General features: G+C 44.6%; 1 protein-coding gene across 3 annotated transcripts in view; it reads left to right on the top strand.

Annotated features, from left to right (window-relative positions):
- ADCK1 (aarF domain containing kinase 1) overlaps positions 1 to 18,183 on the top strand; it is a 113,157-nt gene that overhangs the window by 2,162 nt on the left and 92,812 nt on the right. For all 3 annotated transcript variants that reach the window (XM_036084375.2, XM_078054022.1, XM_078054021.1), the window contains exons 2-3: positions 7,455 to 7,600; positions 10,145 to 10,228. In XM_036084375.2, coding sequence (XP_035940268.2) covers positions 7,466 to 7,600; positions 10,145 to 10,228 — 219 coding nt within the window. In that variant the 5' untranslated portion in view covers positions 7,455 to 7,465. The remainder of the gene's footprint in view (positions 1 to 7,454; positions 7,601 to 10,144; positions 10,229 to 18,183) is intronic.

Below are 18,183 nucleotides of genomic sequence, written 5' to 3' on the forward strand. Positions count from 1 at the left end.
TGTCCAGGGGATGGACATTTCATCTGACCATCAACTACCCATTTGTAGGACTTTCCGCACTTGCATTTCGCCTTGTTTCATCACCCGCTGGGGTGTTCCCTTATGGTCCAGCAAGATGGATTCCATTCTTCTCATAGATCTGACAATAACACAGCCCTCCTAAATGTTTCCTAGACTAGAATGGGTTGTTTCTGGTGAGGTGCTTTGGTTGATACTCTGCCATGTTGATTTCCAGGGCTCCAGGCAGTGTCTTCTACATGCTGCCATTGTTTGGGCCTGATAGAGGGTCAGAAATCAAAGTCGCTGTGCACAGTGACTGACACGGTTACCCGTGAACAGTGGTAAGAACATTGGTGAACAAGTCCGCTCTGCAAGTCCGTGAAGGAGGTCATGTGCCATAGACAGGCTCAAGCTCTAATGCTGCCATTTACTAGCTGAGTCACCTGGGAAGAATCTCTCACCCCCTCTGCTCCTTCCTTTTCTTATTTATGCCTGCGGATGATAATAATATCTGTCTCATCTTCCTGGGTTGTGTGGAGATTCTAAGGAGATAATGAGTGCAAAGGGCTTTGTAAAGGTTAGTTGTTGCTAATATTGTTATCCGACGTTTAGGTTTTAGGGTCTTGGTGTCCTCAAGCTCCCTTCCCCTCCCCAAAAGTGTGTGTGCTTCTGTGAGAGGTAACTCAGGTGAAAGTCAGACAAGTAAACAGAACAGGGCAGGTGATTCATTAGCAAAGGGTTTAATAATGAAAGGTGTTTTTCATCGACAGACATATTTCACGGCTGACAGGGTCTTTTAAAATACCCCGAGGGAAGCGACTCATTTGCATGTTAAAGACTCACTGACACCTTATGGAAAACCCCAGCTCCAATCTATTTAGACATACTTTGGCTCCTATATCATCTATTTTATGTTTTTCAATTTCCACCTTTTTTATTACTGAGGACATTTGCATGAAAACCGGGTCTTGGGAATTGTGTCCGCTTGGCTGAGGCTTCCCCTCCCAGGGTGGGTGATCTCAAGACTAGGCCTCCTTGCCCACAGGGACAGGCCTGGAGGACGGTGCACGAGGAAGATGGGATTTAAAAGAGGCAAGAGCTGGGAGGTGGTGCTGGGGGTGCCTGGGGGAGGATGGCATCCAACTGACAGCCCTGGGGTGATTCTCACCTGGGGACCTGTGTTGGTACTGACTCAGCACAGGCCTCATGGGGTGCAGTTTCTCCCTTGATTCATTCAGTAAACGCTTTTGGAGCTCCTACTATGCTAAGGCGGGTTTGGCAAACTATAGCCACTGGGCCACTTCTGGCCACACCCATCACTTTATATATTGTCTAGGCCTGCCCTATGTAGGCCAATGCCTTGGGTCTTCATCTGAGGGAGGTGGGAGCCATTAGAGAGTTGAGAGCAGGGAAATACATAATTGGCCTGAAGTTTCCATGTTGAGAATAGATGGGGGGAAAAATTCACTCTTTTACTCATTCAATCATGTATTTGTTAGCAGACTTATTAATTAGTTATGTAATATGTTAACAAATTCTGCCCTTTGCATGTAGTAGAAGAGGCAGATACAGGACCAGATCCTTAGAGAAAAAAGCAGTGCATAATAAGACCAGATAGGAAGGAGCAACTCATTCTAAGTGGTTGGCTCACAAAAGGCTTCAGAGAGGGATGGGGTGGGGGGGTTGAGTGTGGAGAGGTATTTGGGAGATGAAGCTGGCAAGTTTGGGTTGGGATGAGAGTAGGGTGGGTCTTGAATGCCTTGCTAGAGAATTTGGACCTTTTCGTCAGTGGAGGGGATGTGGGATAATATGTGTGCACGTGAAGGTTGGGGTGATAATGACCTGGGTGGAGAGTCAAAGTCGGATGGGATGTGGGGAAATGGGTTTGGAATGGGGAACGGCTGGGCAGTTCAGGCAAGACAGGATGGCCTTCCTCCCCTGCTTTATTAATTGTACAAGGTTTTGCCAAATCCTGGTCTCCCAGGCGCTAAGAGTTCTTCTATATCAGCTCGTCAGCGTTTCTGGGAAGAAGAAATGAAGTTTAAAATAACAGTAAGGAAAAGAGGTCTTATTTGCTGAATATGTTAGGCGTTATGTTAAAGCAGCATCTCATTTAATACAGTGACCCTGGGACTGAGGTCCTGTCAAGAGCTCCCTTTTGTAGGTGATTACACGGGAGGCTCCAAGAGGTTGTGACTTGCTCAAGGTCGCACAGCTGGTGAGCAGTAGAGCAGGATTCTTCCTGGCTCCGGAGGCTGAGTTCCTGGCCACCAGGGGCTCCATATGACCTTGTTAATGTGGGCTTCTCTGAAGGCCCCACAGGGAAGGTCCCGGGGTCACCTCTCATGGACTTTCTTGCACCGATGATTTTTTTTTTTTTTTAAGATTTTATTTATTTATTTGACAGAGAGAGACACAACGAGAGAGGGAACACAAGCAGGGGGAGTGGGAGAGGGAGAAGCAGGCTTCCTGCCGAGCAGGGAGCCCGATGTGGGGCTCGATCCCAGAACCCTGGGATCATGACCTGAGCCGAAGGCAGACGCTTAACGACTGAGCCACCCAGGCGCCCCTGCACTGATGATCTTGAAGAAGGAAGATGTATAAGGAGCTGAGGGCACGCAGCCCAATGTAAGGCCTGCTTCCAGGTCCAGTTGGGAACCCTCTGTCTTGGTGGGACAAGGTGGAAGGTGAACCGAGCATGCTGCCCTTTTTGACAGAAAACACTATGGCTGAGGGTATGGAGAGCAAAGTGAAAAGATAGGGTTAGGTGGGGGCCTGCCAGGATGTTAGAAGTGAGGCCTGCAGAAGTCCTCCAGAAGTTGACAGGCAAGGGAGTAAATAAGGTCCTTTACCAAAGCATGGCATTGGGAGAGGAAATAATTAATAGCAGTCATAATAATAATTATAATAATAAGAGATGAGTGGTGGTGGTAATAGCAGTTGCTACTGTGTTCTTACTGTGTAGGTGGCACCTAGCCATACATTTTGCATGATTTCCTCGTCCCTCACCACCCCATCTAGTAGACACTGCTGTCATCATCCCCATTTTATAGACAAGGTCACAAGAGTCAGAGAGAGTTAGTAATTTGCCTGCTTACCCAGTTGGTAAGTGAGTAGAGGGGCTCAAACCCAGGCCTGCTGGAGTGTATGTTCTCAACCACCATGTCTTTTGTCTGGAAGGAACCCTTGGCTTATTAAAATGTTGGCAGAAAAAAAAAAAAATAAAAAGCTGGCAGAATGATGTGGGGATAGGGAGGTTTTCATAAATAAAGAGAATACTAAAAAAAAGAATATAAAGTCCATTCTACAAAGCAAGATTTTAATTTCTTTTTATTTACAAACCCCTTTCTTGCAGAGTTAGGAACTAAACCCAGGAGCTGGGCCAGAGCATTTGTGTTTAGGGGAACAAATGAGTTTCTTATATTATTTCTTTAAAAATAATTGTGTGCCGTCACTCTTGAGGGGTAATCACAGATACCTGGGGTTGGGAGTAGGTATGATAAAACTGGAAGGCTTGTTTTTTGGGCATGGTTTCACTGATGGATTTGAACACATGCAGCCTCTTTAGTAAAAAGAAAATATTTAGAAGAATGGTTCTCAAACGTTAGCTTGCATAAAAATCACCCATTATGTTATTAGAATGCAGGTTCCTGAGTCCCACCCCCCAACTTGGTAATTCAGTGGGCCAACAGGTAGACCTCAGAATCTACATTTTTGTGTGTTTTTAAAAAAAAAAATTAAATGGAGGTATATTGACATATATTAGTTTCAGGAATACAGTGTAGTGGCTCAATATCTGTATACATTGCTAAATGATAACTACAGTAAGTCTAATCTCCCTCACCACACATAGTTACAAATTTTTTTTCTTGTGATGAGAACTTTTAGGATTTACTTTTAGTAACTTTCAAATATTTAATAAAATATTATTAATTATAATCCATGCCATACATTACTTGTCCATGACTTATTTATTTTATAACTAGAAGTTTGTACCTGTTGGTCCCCTTCACCCATTTTGCCCACCCCCACCAATCTGTTCTTTGTATCTGTGAGTTTGTTTTTTGTTTTTGTTTGTTTTTTAGGTTCCACGTACAAGTGTGATCATATGGTATTGGTCTTTCTCTCTCTGACTTACTTCATTCAGCATAATACCCTCCAGGTCCAATCCATGGTGTCACAAATGGCAAGATTTCACTCTTTTTTATGGCTGAATTGTATTCCATTATATTCACCTGTGTATCACATTTTCTTTATCCATTCATCCATTGATGGACATTTAGGTTGTTTCCATATCTTGGTTATTGTAAATAATGTTGCAGTGAACATGTGAATGCATATATCTTTTTGAGTTAGTGTTTTTGTTTTCTTTGGATAAATACCCAGAAGTGGAATTGTTGGATCATATGGTAGTCCTATTTTTAAGTTTTTGAGGACCCTCCATACTGTTTTCCTGAGTGGCTGCACCAATTTACATTCCTGTCAGCAGTTCACAAGGCTTCCCTTTTTTTCATATCCTTGCCAACACTGGTTATTTCTTCTCTTTTTGACATTCTAGCAGGTGTGAAGTGATATCTCATTGTAGTTTAAATTTGCATTTCCCTGATGATTACTGATGTTGAGCATCTTTTGGTGTTCCTGTTGCCCATTTATATGTCTTTCCTGGAAAATGTTTATTCAGATCTTCTGCCCATATTTTAATATATATTTTAAAACTATTGAGTTGTATGAGTTCTTTATATATTTTGGATACTAACCCCTTATCAGATGTATGATTTAGAAATATTTTTTCCCATCTAGTAGTTTGCCTTTTCATTTTGTTGATGGTTTCCTTTGCTTTGTGGGAACTTTTTAGTTTAACGTAGTCCCATTTGTTTATTTTTGCTTTTGTTGCTTTCACTGTTGGTGTCATATTCAAAAAGTCATTGCCGAGACCTATGTCAAGGAGCTTACTGCCTATGTTTTCTTCTAGGAGTTTTATGTTTTCAAATCTTATGTTCAAGTCTTTAACCCATTTTGAGTTAGTTTTTGTGTATGATATGAGATAAGGGTCTAGTTTCATTCTCTTGCATGTAGTCATCTGGTTTTCCCAACACCATTTATTGAAAAGACTGTCCTTTCCCCATTGTATATTCTTGGCCTCTTTGTTGTAAATTAATTGCCCATATGTGCATGGGTTTATTTCTGGACTCTCTGTTGGGTTTCATTGATGTATGTGTCCATTTTTATGCCACTGCCATACTGTTTTGATTACTACAGTTTTGTAATATAGTAGTATAATCAGAGACCATGATACTTGCAGCTTTGTTCTTCTTCCTCAAGGTTGCTTTGACTATTCTGGGTCTTTTGTGGTTACATACAAATTTTAGGATAGTTTGTTCTATTTCTGTGAAAAATGCCATTGGAATTTTGATGGGGATTCCATTGAATCTGTAGACTGCTTTGGGTAATATGGAAATTTTAACAATATTCTTCCAATCTGTGAACACAGAATATCTTTCTGCTTATTAGTGTCTTTAATTTTTTCATTAATGTCTCATAATTTTCAGTGTACAGGTCTTTCACCTCCTTGGTTAAATTTATTCTTAGGTATTTTATTTTCGATGCAATTATAAATGGGATTGTTTTCTTAATTTCTCCTTCTGATTATTCATTATTAATGTATAGAAACATAACAAATTTTTGTATGCTGATTTTGTATCCTGCAACTTTACTGAATTTGTTTATTCTAACAGTTTTTTGGTGGATTGTTCAGGGTTTTCTGTATATAAATGTCATCTGCAAATAGTGATAGTTTTACTTTTTCCTTCCCAATTTGGATGGCTTTTATTTCTTTTTCTTGCCTATTGCTCTGGCTAGGGCTTCCAGTACTATGTTGAATAAAAGAGGTGAGAGTAGACATCCTTGTCCTATTCCTGATGTTAGAGGAAACCTTTCACCAGTGAGTATGCTGTTAGCTGTGGGCTTGTCATATATGGTCTTTATTATGTTGAGGTATGTTCCCCTGTACCTACTTTGTTGAGAGTTTTCAATCATAAATGGGTATGGAATTTTGTCAAATGCTTTTTCTACATTTTTTGAGATGATTATGTGATTTTTATCCTTCATTTTGTTAATGTGGTATAAGAAATCTGCATTTTTGAAATGGAAGAAGATAATAAAATTAAATCTAAATGCATAAGTTATATTAAATGCAAACAAAAAAATCAAGTATATGTTGTTTAGAGAAATAGTATAAAATTTAAGCTCAAAGTAGAAGAATGGAAAAAAGATGTACCTGTGAATACTTAAAAAAAATCTGTGGCTATACTGTGAGGCACGAGTCCAGATAGATTTTAAAGAAAAAGAAGACAAGGCTGTGTAGCAATAGTTTCCTACAAAGGGGAAACAGAGGCACAGAGCAGGGAAGGGATGGTCACAGACTGAGTCCAGAGCAGAAGCAAACAGGGATGACCTGAATCTTCCTGCTGCGTCTCTACAGGGTTTGCACGTGATTCACTTCTCCTGGATGGGACTTTTCCCCTGCTTCCTGCAGCTGTGGTCAAGGATTTTAGTCTGATACGGAGTTCCCAGAAACTGAAGGGGAAACAGCCTATTGGGTACAGTGGCCCCCAAAAGCTCCAACAGTCCACCTGGTGGATTGAGCTACTATAAGTAGGGTGGGGAAGGGCATCAGGGAGCCTTGAGCCCACTTGATCCCACTGACTGGGAGTGGATCTGGTTAAACAGATTAGCAGGGGGCCATTGAATCCCTAATCGCAAAGTACCCTGCTGGACTGTGGGTGGACAGCGTAGTAACAGTCATGGTGTGGGCCCTCAGGGAGCCAATGATCTAGACAAGGGGCAGTTTACTCTAACTGAAATAAATATTCTGGAAATCAGCCAGACGTGGAGAGCTTATCTGGATGATTCTGACCAGCTGCCGTTTTTGACCTGAGCACTTCTGACCTGGGCCCGGAGGGCTTAATGACACCTATGTGTGCATGGTGGTAAAGTAATAGTTACAAGTAACGAGGATTAGCATGCTCTGCCACTTTCCCTATCTAAAAGAGCATCTTTGTTGCATGTGTATCATCCTTCCTCTTACCCTCTTTGATTTTCTTCTCTGCACTTAATACCAGCTGCTATTCTAATATGTCTGTGTGATGCGGATCTGTCGTCCCATCTAGAGCGTACGCACCGCGTGGGCAAGGACTTTGCTTTGTCCCCTCTCCCCCCAGTGCCTCGAACGGTACCTGGCACCGTGCAAGGAATAATGACTCTGAGAGTTGGCTTGTGCCAGGTACTCCGCTAAGCATTTTATATCCACGATCTCATTTTATCCCAACAACTTTTGCAGTAAGAAAATGACCCGAGGTCACATAATCTATTTAAGTGGCAGAGCCTGAATTTGGGTCCTGGTCCGACTAACTACGGAACTCAACTATTCCTTGTTGTCTCCTTTCCTTCTGCAGGGTCTGGGAACATGGCCAGAAGGGCTCTCAAGCTTGCTTCGTGGACCAGCGCGGCTCTGGCTGCCTCGGGCTTCTGCCTCTACAGTAACAAGTACTTGGATCCCAGTGACTTCGGCGCTGTCAGGGTGGGCAGAGCTGTTGCCACGGTAGGTTTTCCTCATCGCCAGGTGGCAGATGGACTGCAGTATTACCTGCAGGCGTTCATACATGTAGCAGACGTGGAGATACATGTGTAACACGCTTACGTGTGCAAAGCTTTGCCGGGCGCCCTCCTGTATCTCTATTTCCGTATGGCCCACTTCGGTCCTACTGAACTCCAGCAGGACGGGCTTGCACACGGTCTCTGTTGTGAAGCCTTTACATTTTAGATTCTGTATCGTATTTTAGCGACAGACCTGGGCTGGTACTCCTCAGCCAATGCCTATGGAAGGACTCTGCAGCTTTGATGAAATTCTATCAGGAAACCTGGTTTCTCTCCTGTGAACTAGTGTGCATGGTTCCTGAGGCAGGGCTCGTACTCAGAGCAGCAGGGCCTTGGAGGATTTTTGAGGATCCCCTGCAACCACCAAACTAACAGAGGATCTGAGTTAAATATTTCACCATTAGAGGTTTTCTCCCGTGGCCTGGGAGCATCCTTCCTGTGTGATCGTGTCCTCTTCATGCTGCTGAGAGCAACGCTCCCAGACATGCACATATAACTGCCTGATTGGTGGGTAGATTGCCATGTGCCTCAATGCTCTCTTTCCTCCTTTGTCTGCTGCAGGATGAGCTTGTCCTTTCTTTCCCTTGGTGTGGATAGACTCTGATGCACGGTCTGTTTGGGTTGTTGTCTGATTGTTTCCTTAATACTCAGTGTTGTGAAGTCTTCTCCCGAGCTAGTCATAGAACCTAGATGCACAAATAGATAAATAGGCCATGGGATATAAAATGATTGCCGAGTGTTTACCCAGGACCTTTTAGGGGCCCAGCAGTGGCTTACATGCCTTGAGAGGTAGAAATGAACTGTCCCACCTCGACCCAGCTTTGAAGGAGCTTATGATTGAGGAGTGCTCACATGAATGGGTCAAAAAACAATCAATCTAAAGCCACAGATTGGGTCAAGATGTGTGACTCAGGTGACCACTGCTAGGGGACCTCAGATACAGGAGTGAGACCTGTAGGCTAGGAGTCAGGATGAGTGGCCTTGGGGAAGCAGGCTTTGATGGAACCTTAGGGATTTGAATACAGTTGACTCTTGAACTATAAGGGGGTTAGGGTGCCAACATCCATGCAGTCAACTTTGGACTCCCCAAAACCTTCACGACTAATAGCCTACTGTTGACCAGAAGCCTTACAGATAACATGAACAGTTGATTAATACATTGTTTGTATGTCATATGTCTCATATACTGTATTCTTACAATAAAGTAAGCCAGAGAAAAGAAAATGTTTTTAAGAAAATCATAAGGGGGGCGCCTGGGTGGCTCAGTTTGTTAAGCATCTGCCTTCAGCTCAGGTCATGATCCCAGGGTCCTGGGATTGAGCCCCACATCGGGGAGCCTGTTTCTCCCTCTCCTTCTCCCTGGTACTCTGCCTGCTTGTGCTCTTTCTCTCTGTCAAATAAATAAAAAAAAAATAAAAAAAGAAAATGATAAGGAAGAGAAAATACATTTACAGTACTGTACTGCAGTTTACCTAAACAAAACAAAACAAACAAACAAACCAAAAACAAAATACAAAAAGAAAACCAAACCCATGTGTAAGTGGACCTGCACAGTTCAAATCCGTCTTGTTCAAGGGCCATCTGTAGCTGGAGATGAGGGAGGAAGGTATTTACCAGTGCTTTATAAACCAATCACTAGGCTGTGCCTTCTTTAAAGGCCAGGGCTCTGGTCTTAATCGGCCTTGTGCATTATTCAGTGACCAGCTCTTGTTTGTGGTTGGCGTTTAACACATTTATGTCGAATGGAGTAAAGCTTTGGGGGTGTAGGCAAAGGAATAGACTTCTCTGGGTATCAGCCTTGGAAGCCCCTTAGCTTCTAGCGGCTTCAGTGGCTCAGTTCTAAAAAGGAAGGTTTGGCCTGGGTAATCCTCCAGCTTCCTCCATGTCTGAGATATCTGGAAGCCTGTAATTTTCTGATTCACCAAGGATATGGGGACTTCTCCTGGACTTTTGGGCAAGGGACCCAGAATCAAAACTCAGGCTATCCGAGCAACATAAATATAAAATGATGTTTATTTATGATAATAAGTTTATCCAACAGCATTCATTCAACTAGTCTTTACTGAGCATTTACCTATGTGCCTGGCATAGTAAAAAGGTGCTGCGGGTACAGTGATGAACAGGAAGGACAGGCCTCTGTGTTTACAGAGCTGAAATTCTAGCAAAGAGAAGCTAGTCCACATACAAGGAAACAAATGAGCAAGGGAATTTTGGGTACGATAATGTTGTTATGATAACTAATTGAGAGTTGCTGGTGGGTGGGGCAACCTTAGATTGGGGCTCTCTGCAAAGGTGGCATTTGTGCAGAGCCCTGATTGACAGGAAGAAGTTAGCCAGGCTAAGATCTGGGGGACAGAGCGTCTTAGGGGAGGTGTTGTCTACTTCTCTAGACATACGGCCTGTGTCAGGGGCCTGCAGCTGCAGGGCGGGGGCCGAGGAGCAGTATTTGATGCCCAGGTGCTGAGCCTTTCTTTTCCTTGGTTCACAGACAGCTGTCATCAGTTATGACTATCTCACGTCCCTGAGGAGTGTCCCCTATGGTTCAGAGGAGTACTTGCAGCTTCGATCCAAGGTAAGGAGCCCAGGGGGCCCATCTGAGCCAGGCCAGGACTAGGTAAGTCCTGAAGTAGCTGCAAAGCCAGCAAGCTTCCTGCATGCAGCTGGAGGTGGGCAGGGGGCTGTGTGGGGATTGAGGCTGGGGGCTTGGGGGCAAGGAGGGGAGGGCCTTCTCCTCATTGGAGGTGTTTTTGTGCTGGTGGGCTAGGCTGCCGGGCCAACGTCAAGCTGGATCCCGTGGTACTGAGGTTATTAATCTACAAGGCACTGTCGGGGAGGCTAGTGTGTGTTTCTGGGGGAGCACAAGGTGTCTGGGATGACTCAGGAGGGATGAAGGCTCTGTTCCTGAGATAACTCAGTTGGCTTCCGAAGTGCTTTGTCAGGCAAAACCCAATTGAAAGAGGTTAATTGTTTTCCTGTCCTCTCAAGGCTATACTGGGGCTCCTTGCTAGGCCACTGAGTGGAGCTTCGACCTCATACCCTCTTTCCTTACTTGCGATAGGTCAGTTGATTTTGATGCTACAACTAGATGAGTTGGGGCATCAAGCAAGAGGGTGGTTTTTTTTTTTTTTTGGATGTAAGTTGAGTTTGGGGTCAAGTGTAGATACTTTTGTTTCCTCCAGAGAGAGGTTTGTGATAGATCTGTACGTCTTTGCTCAGCCTGGAATGCCCTTGGCCCCTTAGAAAATTTCTAGTCATCCTTCTGGCCTCAGCTCAAATACCTCTCCTCCGTGATGCTTTCCTTCTCACTCATTCTTGGTGGATGGGGTAATTAATTTTAAAATTTTTATTTAAACTTCTCGTTATAGAAATTTCAACCATTATAAGAGAGAATGGTATAATGAACCCTTATGGAACTGGATGACAGTTCGACAAACATTATCAACATTTTGTCAGTCTTGTATCATCTACTTACCCCTTTATTCATTCATTCATTCATTCACTTTTAATTCATTTATTTATTTTTGCTCAAATATTTAAAAGCAAATCTCAGGCATTGTATTATTTCATCTGTAAATACTTCAGTCTGTATCTCTAGTAGATAAGTACCTTAAAAAAACTTCAATACCGTAATCACAACTAACAAAATTAACAGTATTTCCTTAATAACTTCTAATGGCTAGTTTATACTCAAATATCCCTGGTCCCAAAAATGTTTTTTTAAAGTTGGTGCATTACAGTCTGGATTCAAACGAGGTGCATATATTGCATTAGGAAACATCAACCAAAATCTTCTCAAATCTATAATATTTCCCTTCCATCCTTTTTTTGAGCTATTTGCTTGTTGAAGAAAGCAGATCATTTACCCTGTAGAACTAGGCCGATTGCATCCTTAAAGCATCATTTAATGGGAAATAGATTCACATGGCATGCAATTCAGAATATGTAACATTTGAACATCCAAAATGATCCTCCTCTCTCTGTTCCTCAGGTACCCAGTTTTTCTGCCTGGAAGTGATCATCATGTTCTATGTATCCTTCCAGAGATATCTTCCTATTTGAATTTAATCACTCTGTCTTCTTTATTCCTTACAGATGATAACTGGTTACATGTCTTTCTCTCACTTTAGCCTATAGATTCTTTTAGATCAGGGATTGGGTCATCTTTTTTGTATTTTCTACCTCTAGTGATGATGCCTAGGACTGAATTGACTTAATGTCTGTTTCAGGCTACACCCTGCTAGCTCCTTCGTTGGGAGGGGACCTGGAAAGGGCGCAGGGTTTGTATGTGGAAGACCTGAATTTGTGCTCTGTCTTTGGGATGGTCATTTAGCCTTTGGAGCTACCATTTTCCTGTCTGTAGACCACAGTTGGCTTTGCCACATATTGAGGATTATATAGATAATATCTGAGACAGTGTGTTGTGAAGTGTAAATGTGAAGCAGGTATCAAAAGTCAGTCAGATGTTGGGGCGCCTGGGTGGCTCAGTCGGTTAAGTGTCTGCCTTCAGCTCAGGTCATGATCCCAGGGTCTTGGGATGGAGCCCCGTGTCAGGCTCCCCACTTAGTGGGAGGCCTGATTCTCCCTCTCCCTCTGCCTGCTACTCCCCCTGCTTGTACTCTCTCTCTGTCAAATAAATAAATAAAATCTTTAAAAACAAAACCAGTCAGATGGCTACCAGGAAGGGTGCTCCCTGAGGACAGACCCTTGTCTCCGTGTGTGCAGCACCTACCCCAGTACCCAGGACACAGTCGGTCCTGAATAAAGGTTTGTGGAGCAAATGAATGAATGAAATGTTAGTTTGTGTCAGAAGATCTCAAAGCCCCGGGCTCTGAGACTTGGTGCCCACCCCCTGCTGTTCCCCGCCCCTCGTTCTCCATCTAACCAGGGCTGTGGGCCTTAGAGCCGACCAGGGCGACATTCTGCACAGAGGTGCAGGCCGGGCCACGGGGGGCAAGCTCCCTGCAGAGCACACAGGGGATGGGTGACGTGCCCACAGTGGCCCTCACGGGTAAGTCATCTGAAAGGCAGTGGGGCCACAGCTCCTGGGGAAGCTGACGGCTTTGGGGGATGCAGGAAGGAAAGTGCAGCCTGATATTTGACAGGAGGGTAGCACACGGTAGCTGGCACAGGTAACAGGCGTGGAGGCTGGTCCCTGGGAGTTGTGCCTGGGAGGGGGAGCTGGCTGGCACTGAAGAGCAGGAGTAAATACGGCAGGAGTATGTTCTTCCGTTGGAACACTTATCTGTTCTCGTCTTCGTGACTGATAAAGGAATGAGTGAAGGGTAAAACATAATTATCTCACCTGTCAAGCCAGCGTCCCCAGGTCCCAGAGTATGCTAGAGCAAGAGACAGTGACTTAGAGAAGTACTTTCAAGGTTGGTGCTCGGCCAGCTGGTATCTCAGTGACTCAGCTCCATCCACATCAGGAGGAGGCGGGAACCAAAGCGAAGGAGTGTTTTCTAGGGGCTCAGTGGCACTTTGCTGGGCAGCTGAGGGGGTGGGGTGAGGCCCCAGTGCTTTGAAGAACCAGACTCCTCGTGTCCAGGATGCTTATAACTGGAGGCGACAGGTGTGGACCAGCCTGTGCACAAGGCAGAAAGAAGTCATGGCTGGTACAGACGTCCAGGAGGCAGGGCTGAGTTGATTCTGACTGAGGGGTTCTGGTATTGTGGACATATGTTCATTTTTCAGCTCAAGAGCCATTCACATTTTGGGGAGTAACATCTAAAACTTCCTTTGGGGAGCCACCCATATCTCATGTACTCACCGTGAGGTTTGAGTGAGGCTCACCCCACCCTCAGCTCCAAGAGTGGGCACATGACTTAGGCTATCTGTGGAGTCCATTCCTGTGGCCCTAGAGATTGATTCAGAGATGGGCACCCGAGCCAGTGTTGGGCAGTGAGCATCAGGTCCAGGACTTTTGGGGGGTGTCCCCCATAGAGCACTGCCTTTTCTGCTGCATTAGCTGCGAGTATAGGGTTTTGACTTAGAGCTGTTGGCAGCCCTCTTGCCACCATGAGGGGAAGCCTGTCTGTGAACAGAGTCAGTTTTGTAGAGAGAAGTGTCATTTGAGTCCCTAGATCTTGCTGGGCCTGAAGCCAGGTTACCACTGGACTTTCCAGTTATATGTGCCAGGAAATTCTCCTTTTGCTCCAGATGATTTGAGATCAGTTTTCTGTTACTTGCAATCAAATGAATCCTGATACACTGGGGACTCTTAGAGAAGCATGCTGGATCTTGAAGTGTAGTTAAGGTTTTGATACCTCATAGAAGGTCTGGTAATTCAAGGAAAGAGAGGAAATCGAGAAATCCCAAGGCCTAAACAGGGTGAGGAGAGGTTTGCATGGTGCTGAGTAGTATTGTAGCCATTTTGGCCCTTCGGGCTCGTGGTCTACCACCAAGCATCTGTACCCCCCTATCTGTGAAGGGGTGGCAGTGGCCTTTGCCCCAGCTGAATTTGTAGGAACAGAGATGAGCAGCTTTATTTAATTAAACACTGGGGATTATTTAATGCAGCCAGAGAGGAGATCCAGAGGCACAAAGTTTGCCTCAATGGCTCCTTATCATTTTAATGAACAAATTAATGATTTTCTATTTTCCTTATTTCTGCATTTGTTAATTGGAATTCTTCTGCAAGGAAGAACTGTCCCCTCTCCTTCAGTTGTTTATTTAATTATTTTTATCGGTATGAACTCATGGATATTTATATTATTCTATGGGTTATAATCCAAAACCATCATTATTTTTATTGTTCAAATTATTCTAATTTTGGCCATTGGGAGCTCCTTCAGGTTGATTCCTGTGTCCTTTTGTATGTCTCCATTCTTTTTTGAGCACTATCTTAACTTTTTTTTAAAAAAGATTTATTTATTCACTTTAGAGGGGGAGAGAGAGAGAGAGAACGTGTGTGAGTGAATGAGCGAGTGCACACACAGGAGGAGGGGCAGAGGGAGAGGGAGAGAGAATCCTAAGCAGACTCCATGCTGAGCGTGGAGCCCAATGTGCAGCTGGATCTCACAACCCTGAGATCACAACCTGAACTGAAACTAAGAGTCGGACACTCAACCAACTGCACCACCCAGGCACCCCCGCTATCTTAACTTTCTAATCCCCAGGCTCATCTTGTATTTTCCTTGCCCTACCCCTGGAATCAATCACTTCTCCAAGAAGCCTTGGTTCCTTTTATTGGAGGATGGTATTTAGAAACCAAGATGTTGGTGCTAGATGTACATATTGCTACTGGAGTGCCATTGTTTCTAGGCCCTCCCAGAAGACAGAGCTAGGAAATATATGTGTGTATACTCATGCATACACACACCTATCTATTAAAAAACCATGAGTTCATACTGATATCTCCTATTCCAGTCTAACGTCACAGAATTTTAGCTCTCTCCCATTCCTTATGCATAACTTATTTCTCTGACAGTGAGAAACCTGCCTCTCATTATCTACAATATATTTACTTACTTGTTCAACTAGTATACCCTAAAATGGTCAAGACCCTTGAGGCATATAGAAGAAGAGAAAGAGGCCCAATCTGGGTGAGATTGAATGAGTTAAGAAGGTATTTGAGCTGGGTTTGGAAAGGTGGGTAGGATTGAAACATGTAACACTGGGGACAGGTGATTTTTGTTGAGGTTGATGGGTAAAATTTTGGGGATTGTCTATAAGAGACAGATTAGTTCAGTGTTACTGGGAACTAGGATATGGGTGCGCAAAGGGGCATACCGGCAAAGGGATTTAGAGCTAGGTCACAGAGGGACGAGGGGCCAAGGTTTATACCAGAGGTAGTAGGGAGCTATGGCAAGTTCTTGGGTAAAATTTTGTTAAGCCTTCAGTGAATGAGAATGTTTAAAGTCATCAGTCACTGAATATTTTTTGAGCTTCTACACTATCAGATGATGAGTAGAAGTAAGAGACAGAGAATGAGAGAGAGAGAGAGAAAGTATGTGTGTGTCTAGGGAGGGAGAGAGACAGATCACAGGTGCCTTTTCCTTTCTTAATCAGAGTCCGAATATAGGAGGGGACCTCAACTGCTGCTGTGACTGGGAAACTTTTGAGTTGAATCCAATTTCTTGTTTCCGAGTAGGTCGCTGGACTCCTGTGGTGCTGGATGCGTCAGGTCAGCAATATGGGTGTGCATCATATTAGTTACACTAGTACTTACTACTTGGGCTTGAAGAGGTAATAATTAATACTTTTTCCTCCTTGTCTGAGAAGCAGAACCAAGGAAATGCAGGTGTCTGCCAGGAAGAGCAGCTTTATTACTGATAAATGCTGGGCGGGAGCATGTGTCTTGGGTCTGTGAGCCAGTGGGCTTGTTGTACTTCACTCCTGAATTTGATAGACTTACCTATGCAGACACAGACAGGACAGGACAAACCTCTCACAGGGGACCTGCCTCTTAGGGCCGGAAGGAGTGGAGCACCAGTGTCTTATGGGGGTGTGTGGATCCCAAAAAGGGAGAGGAAGGGAGTTGCTGAGCACGATCTGTTTCTTCTCTCGGACTCACCAGTCTGATTGGTGACTCCTCCTCCCGCAGGGAGTGAGAAGGAAGAGAGAGGTAAGGAGAATTACACCTCTAATGGGGCTCCCATAAAACAGAGATGGGAGGTTCACCTGCAGATGGGAAGCAGCTATAATTTTGCTGTAAGAACTTTCATGCCCATTAAATTCTTTTTTTTTTTAATTAAATGTTTTATTTATTTATTCATGAAAGTCAGAAAGAGAGAGAGAGAGGCAGAGGCAGAGGGAGAAGCAGGCTCCCCGCCTAGCAGGGAGCCTGATGCGGGACTCAATCCCAGGACCCAGGGATCATGACCCGAGCCGAAGGCAGACGCCTAACCATCTGAGCCACCCAGGCGCCCTCATGCCCATTAAATTCTGCTAACGTTTATACCTGACCTTGTTTAGGGACATGGGCTACTTAGGGCTTGAGTATGGGATAACAATTTCAACATTACTGAGATCTCCATTTAGAGAGAAGGGTCATCTGTTGTCAACCTTTAGAACCATGGCATATGGTAGTGTTTTGGGGGGAAAAGGGTATTGGTTTGAGGAGTAGAGTAAGGGGCTTAGGTGGGGTGATGACTCTTTTTATAATTATGCCATTGACCTTGAGAAAGATATCTGTGGCACCAGCTAGCTCAGGCCTCTAATGTACAGATGGAACTGGAGGTCTAGAGGGGTGATGGGATTTTTTTTTTTTTTTTTTAAGTAGACTCCATGCTCGGCGTGGAGCCCAACACAGGGCTTGAACTCATGACCCTGAGATTAAGACCTGAGCTGAGACTGAGAGTCGGGCACTTAACCAACTGAGCCACCCAGATACCCCAAGCCCCCTGCAGTTTTGTGGCACATCTTGGGCTTGGACTTGGACATCCAGATCTTCCCTGCTGGGTTGCTTCTCCCCTGGGACCATCCACCCTGGTGTGAGCCCTAAGGCTGTGGTCCTGCTGGGCTGGGTTTGGAAAACACAGGGGAGAAGGAAGAAGGGCAATAGAATCTCCTCCTGGGGAATTCCTTTTTTTTTTTTTTTTTTTTTAGGATTTTATTTATTTATTTATTTGACACAGAGAGAGAGAGAGAGAGAGCACAAACAGGGGGAGCAGCACGCAGAGGAAGAGGGAGAGGCAGGCTCCCCACCGACATGGGCCTCGATCCCAGGATCCTGGGATCATGACCTGAGCTGAAGGCAGACGCTTAACCGACTGAGCCACCCAGGTGCCTCCAGAGAATTCCTTTTTGTATTTAATCAACCAACCAAAGAGTTAATCCAACAAAGATTTGGAATTTGCATTTCCGAGTGGAGGGAAGTGTGGATCCTCCAAAGGAACCAGTGGATGCTAGCTCTTTGCTTTGGGAAAGAGTTTCAACTCTTAAGCTACTAAACAACTGGCAGTTTTGAGGATAACCGTGCTACCAGCTAAGTGAAGTGACTTAGTGGTAAGTCAAGAAGTGCTTTAAAGATCTTGTTGCCCATCAAGAGGAACTGTAGTGGTATCTGGCTCTTCAGGAATATTCTCTGAAACCTGGAGACTGTCCTGGCCACACCAGGACATGTCTTCACTGTTCTTCCATCCATCTGTTATTTTACCAAACTCTAATTGAGCCTGCTCTGTGCCAGGTCTTGGGTGAGGCCCAGCATCAGAGGATATGAAGGGAAATAAGACTTGACCTCTGCCCTCTAGCTGCTCACAGTCCAGTGGGGGAAACAGGCGTGGAATCACCTGTTGCAGAAGGATCGATTTGTCTTCATTCCAGCTCTGGTTCCTGACAGCAGCTGACTCCCAGCCAAGAAGTGGGGGGCAGGAGGAGCTCCTAACCCAGCATGGTGAGGGAGGGACGGGTGTGTACCTGGGAAGACCTCCTGTGTAGCTGGATCTAATGGTGCCGCTCTTCCTTTGCGTGTGCGCACTGTCAACTTGGCGTGGAAGCTTTTAGGTGAGTTTTCATGCACCCTGTCCCTCAGGCTCCCTTTTGCTGCTTTTCTTTCTCATCCTGGAACATTTGTCAGGGAGAAGAGGA

The sequence above is a fragment of the Halichoerus grypus genome, chromosome 8, assembly GCF_964656455.1.
Source record: "Halichoerus grypus chromosome 8, mHalGry1.hap1.1, whole genome shotgun sequence".
NCBI classification, from domain to species: Eukaryota; Metazoa; Chordata; class Mammalia; order Carnivora; family Phocidae; genus Halichoerus; species Halichoerus grypus.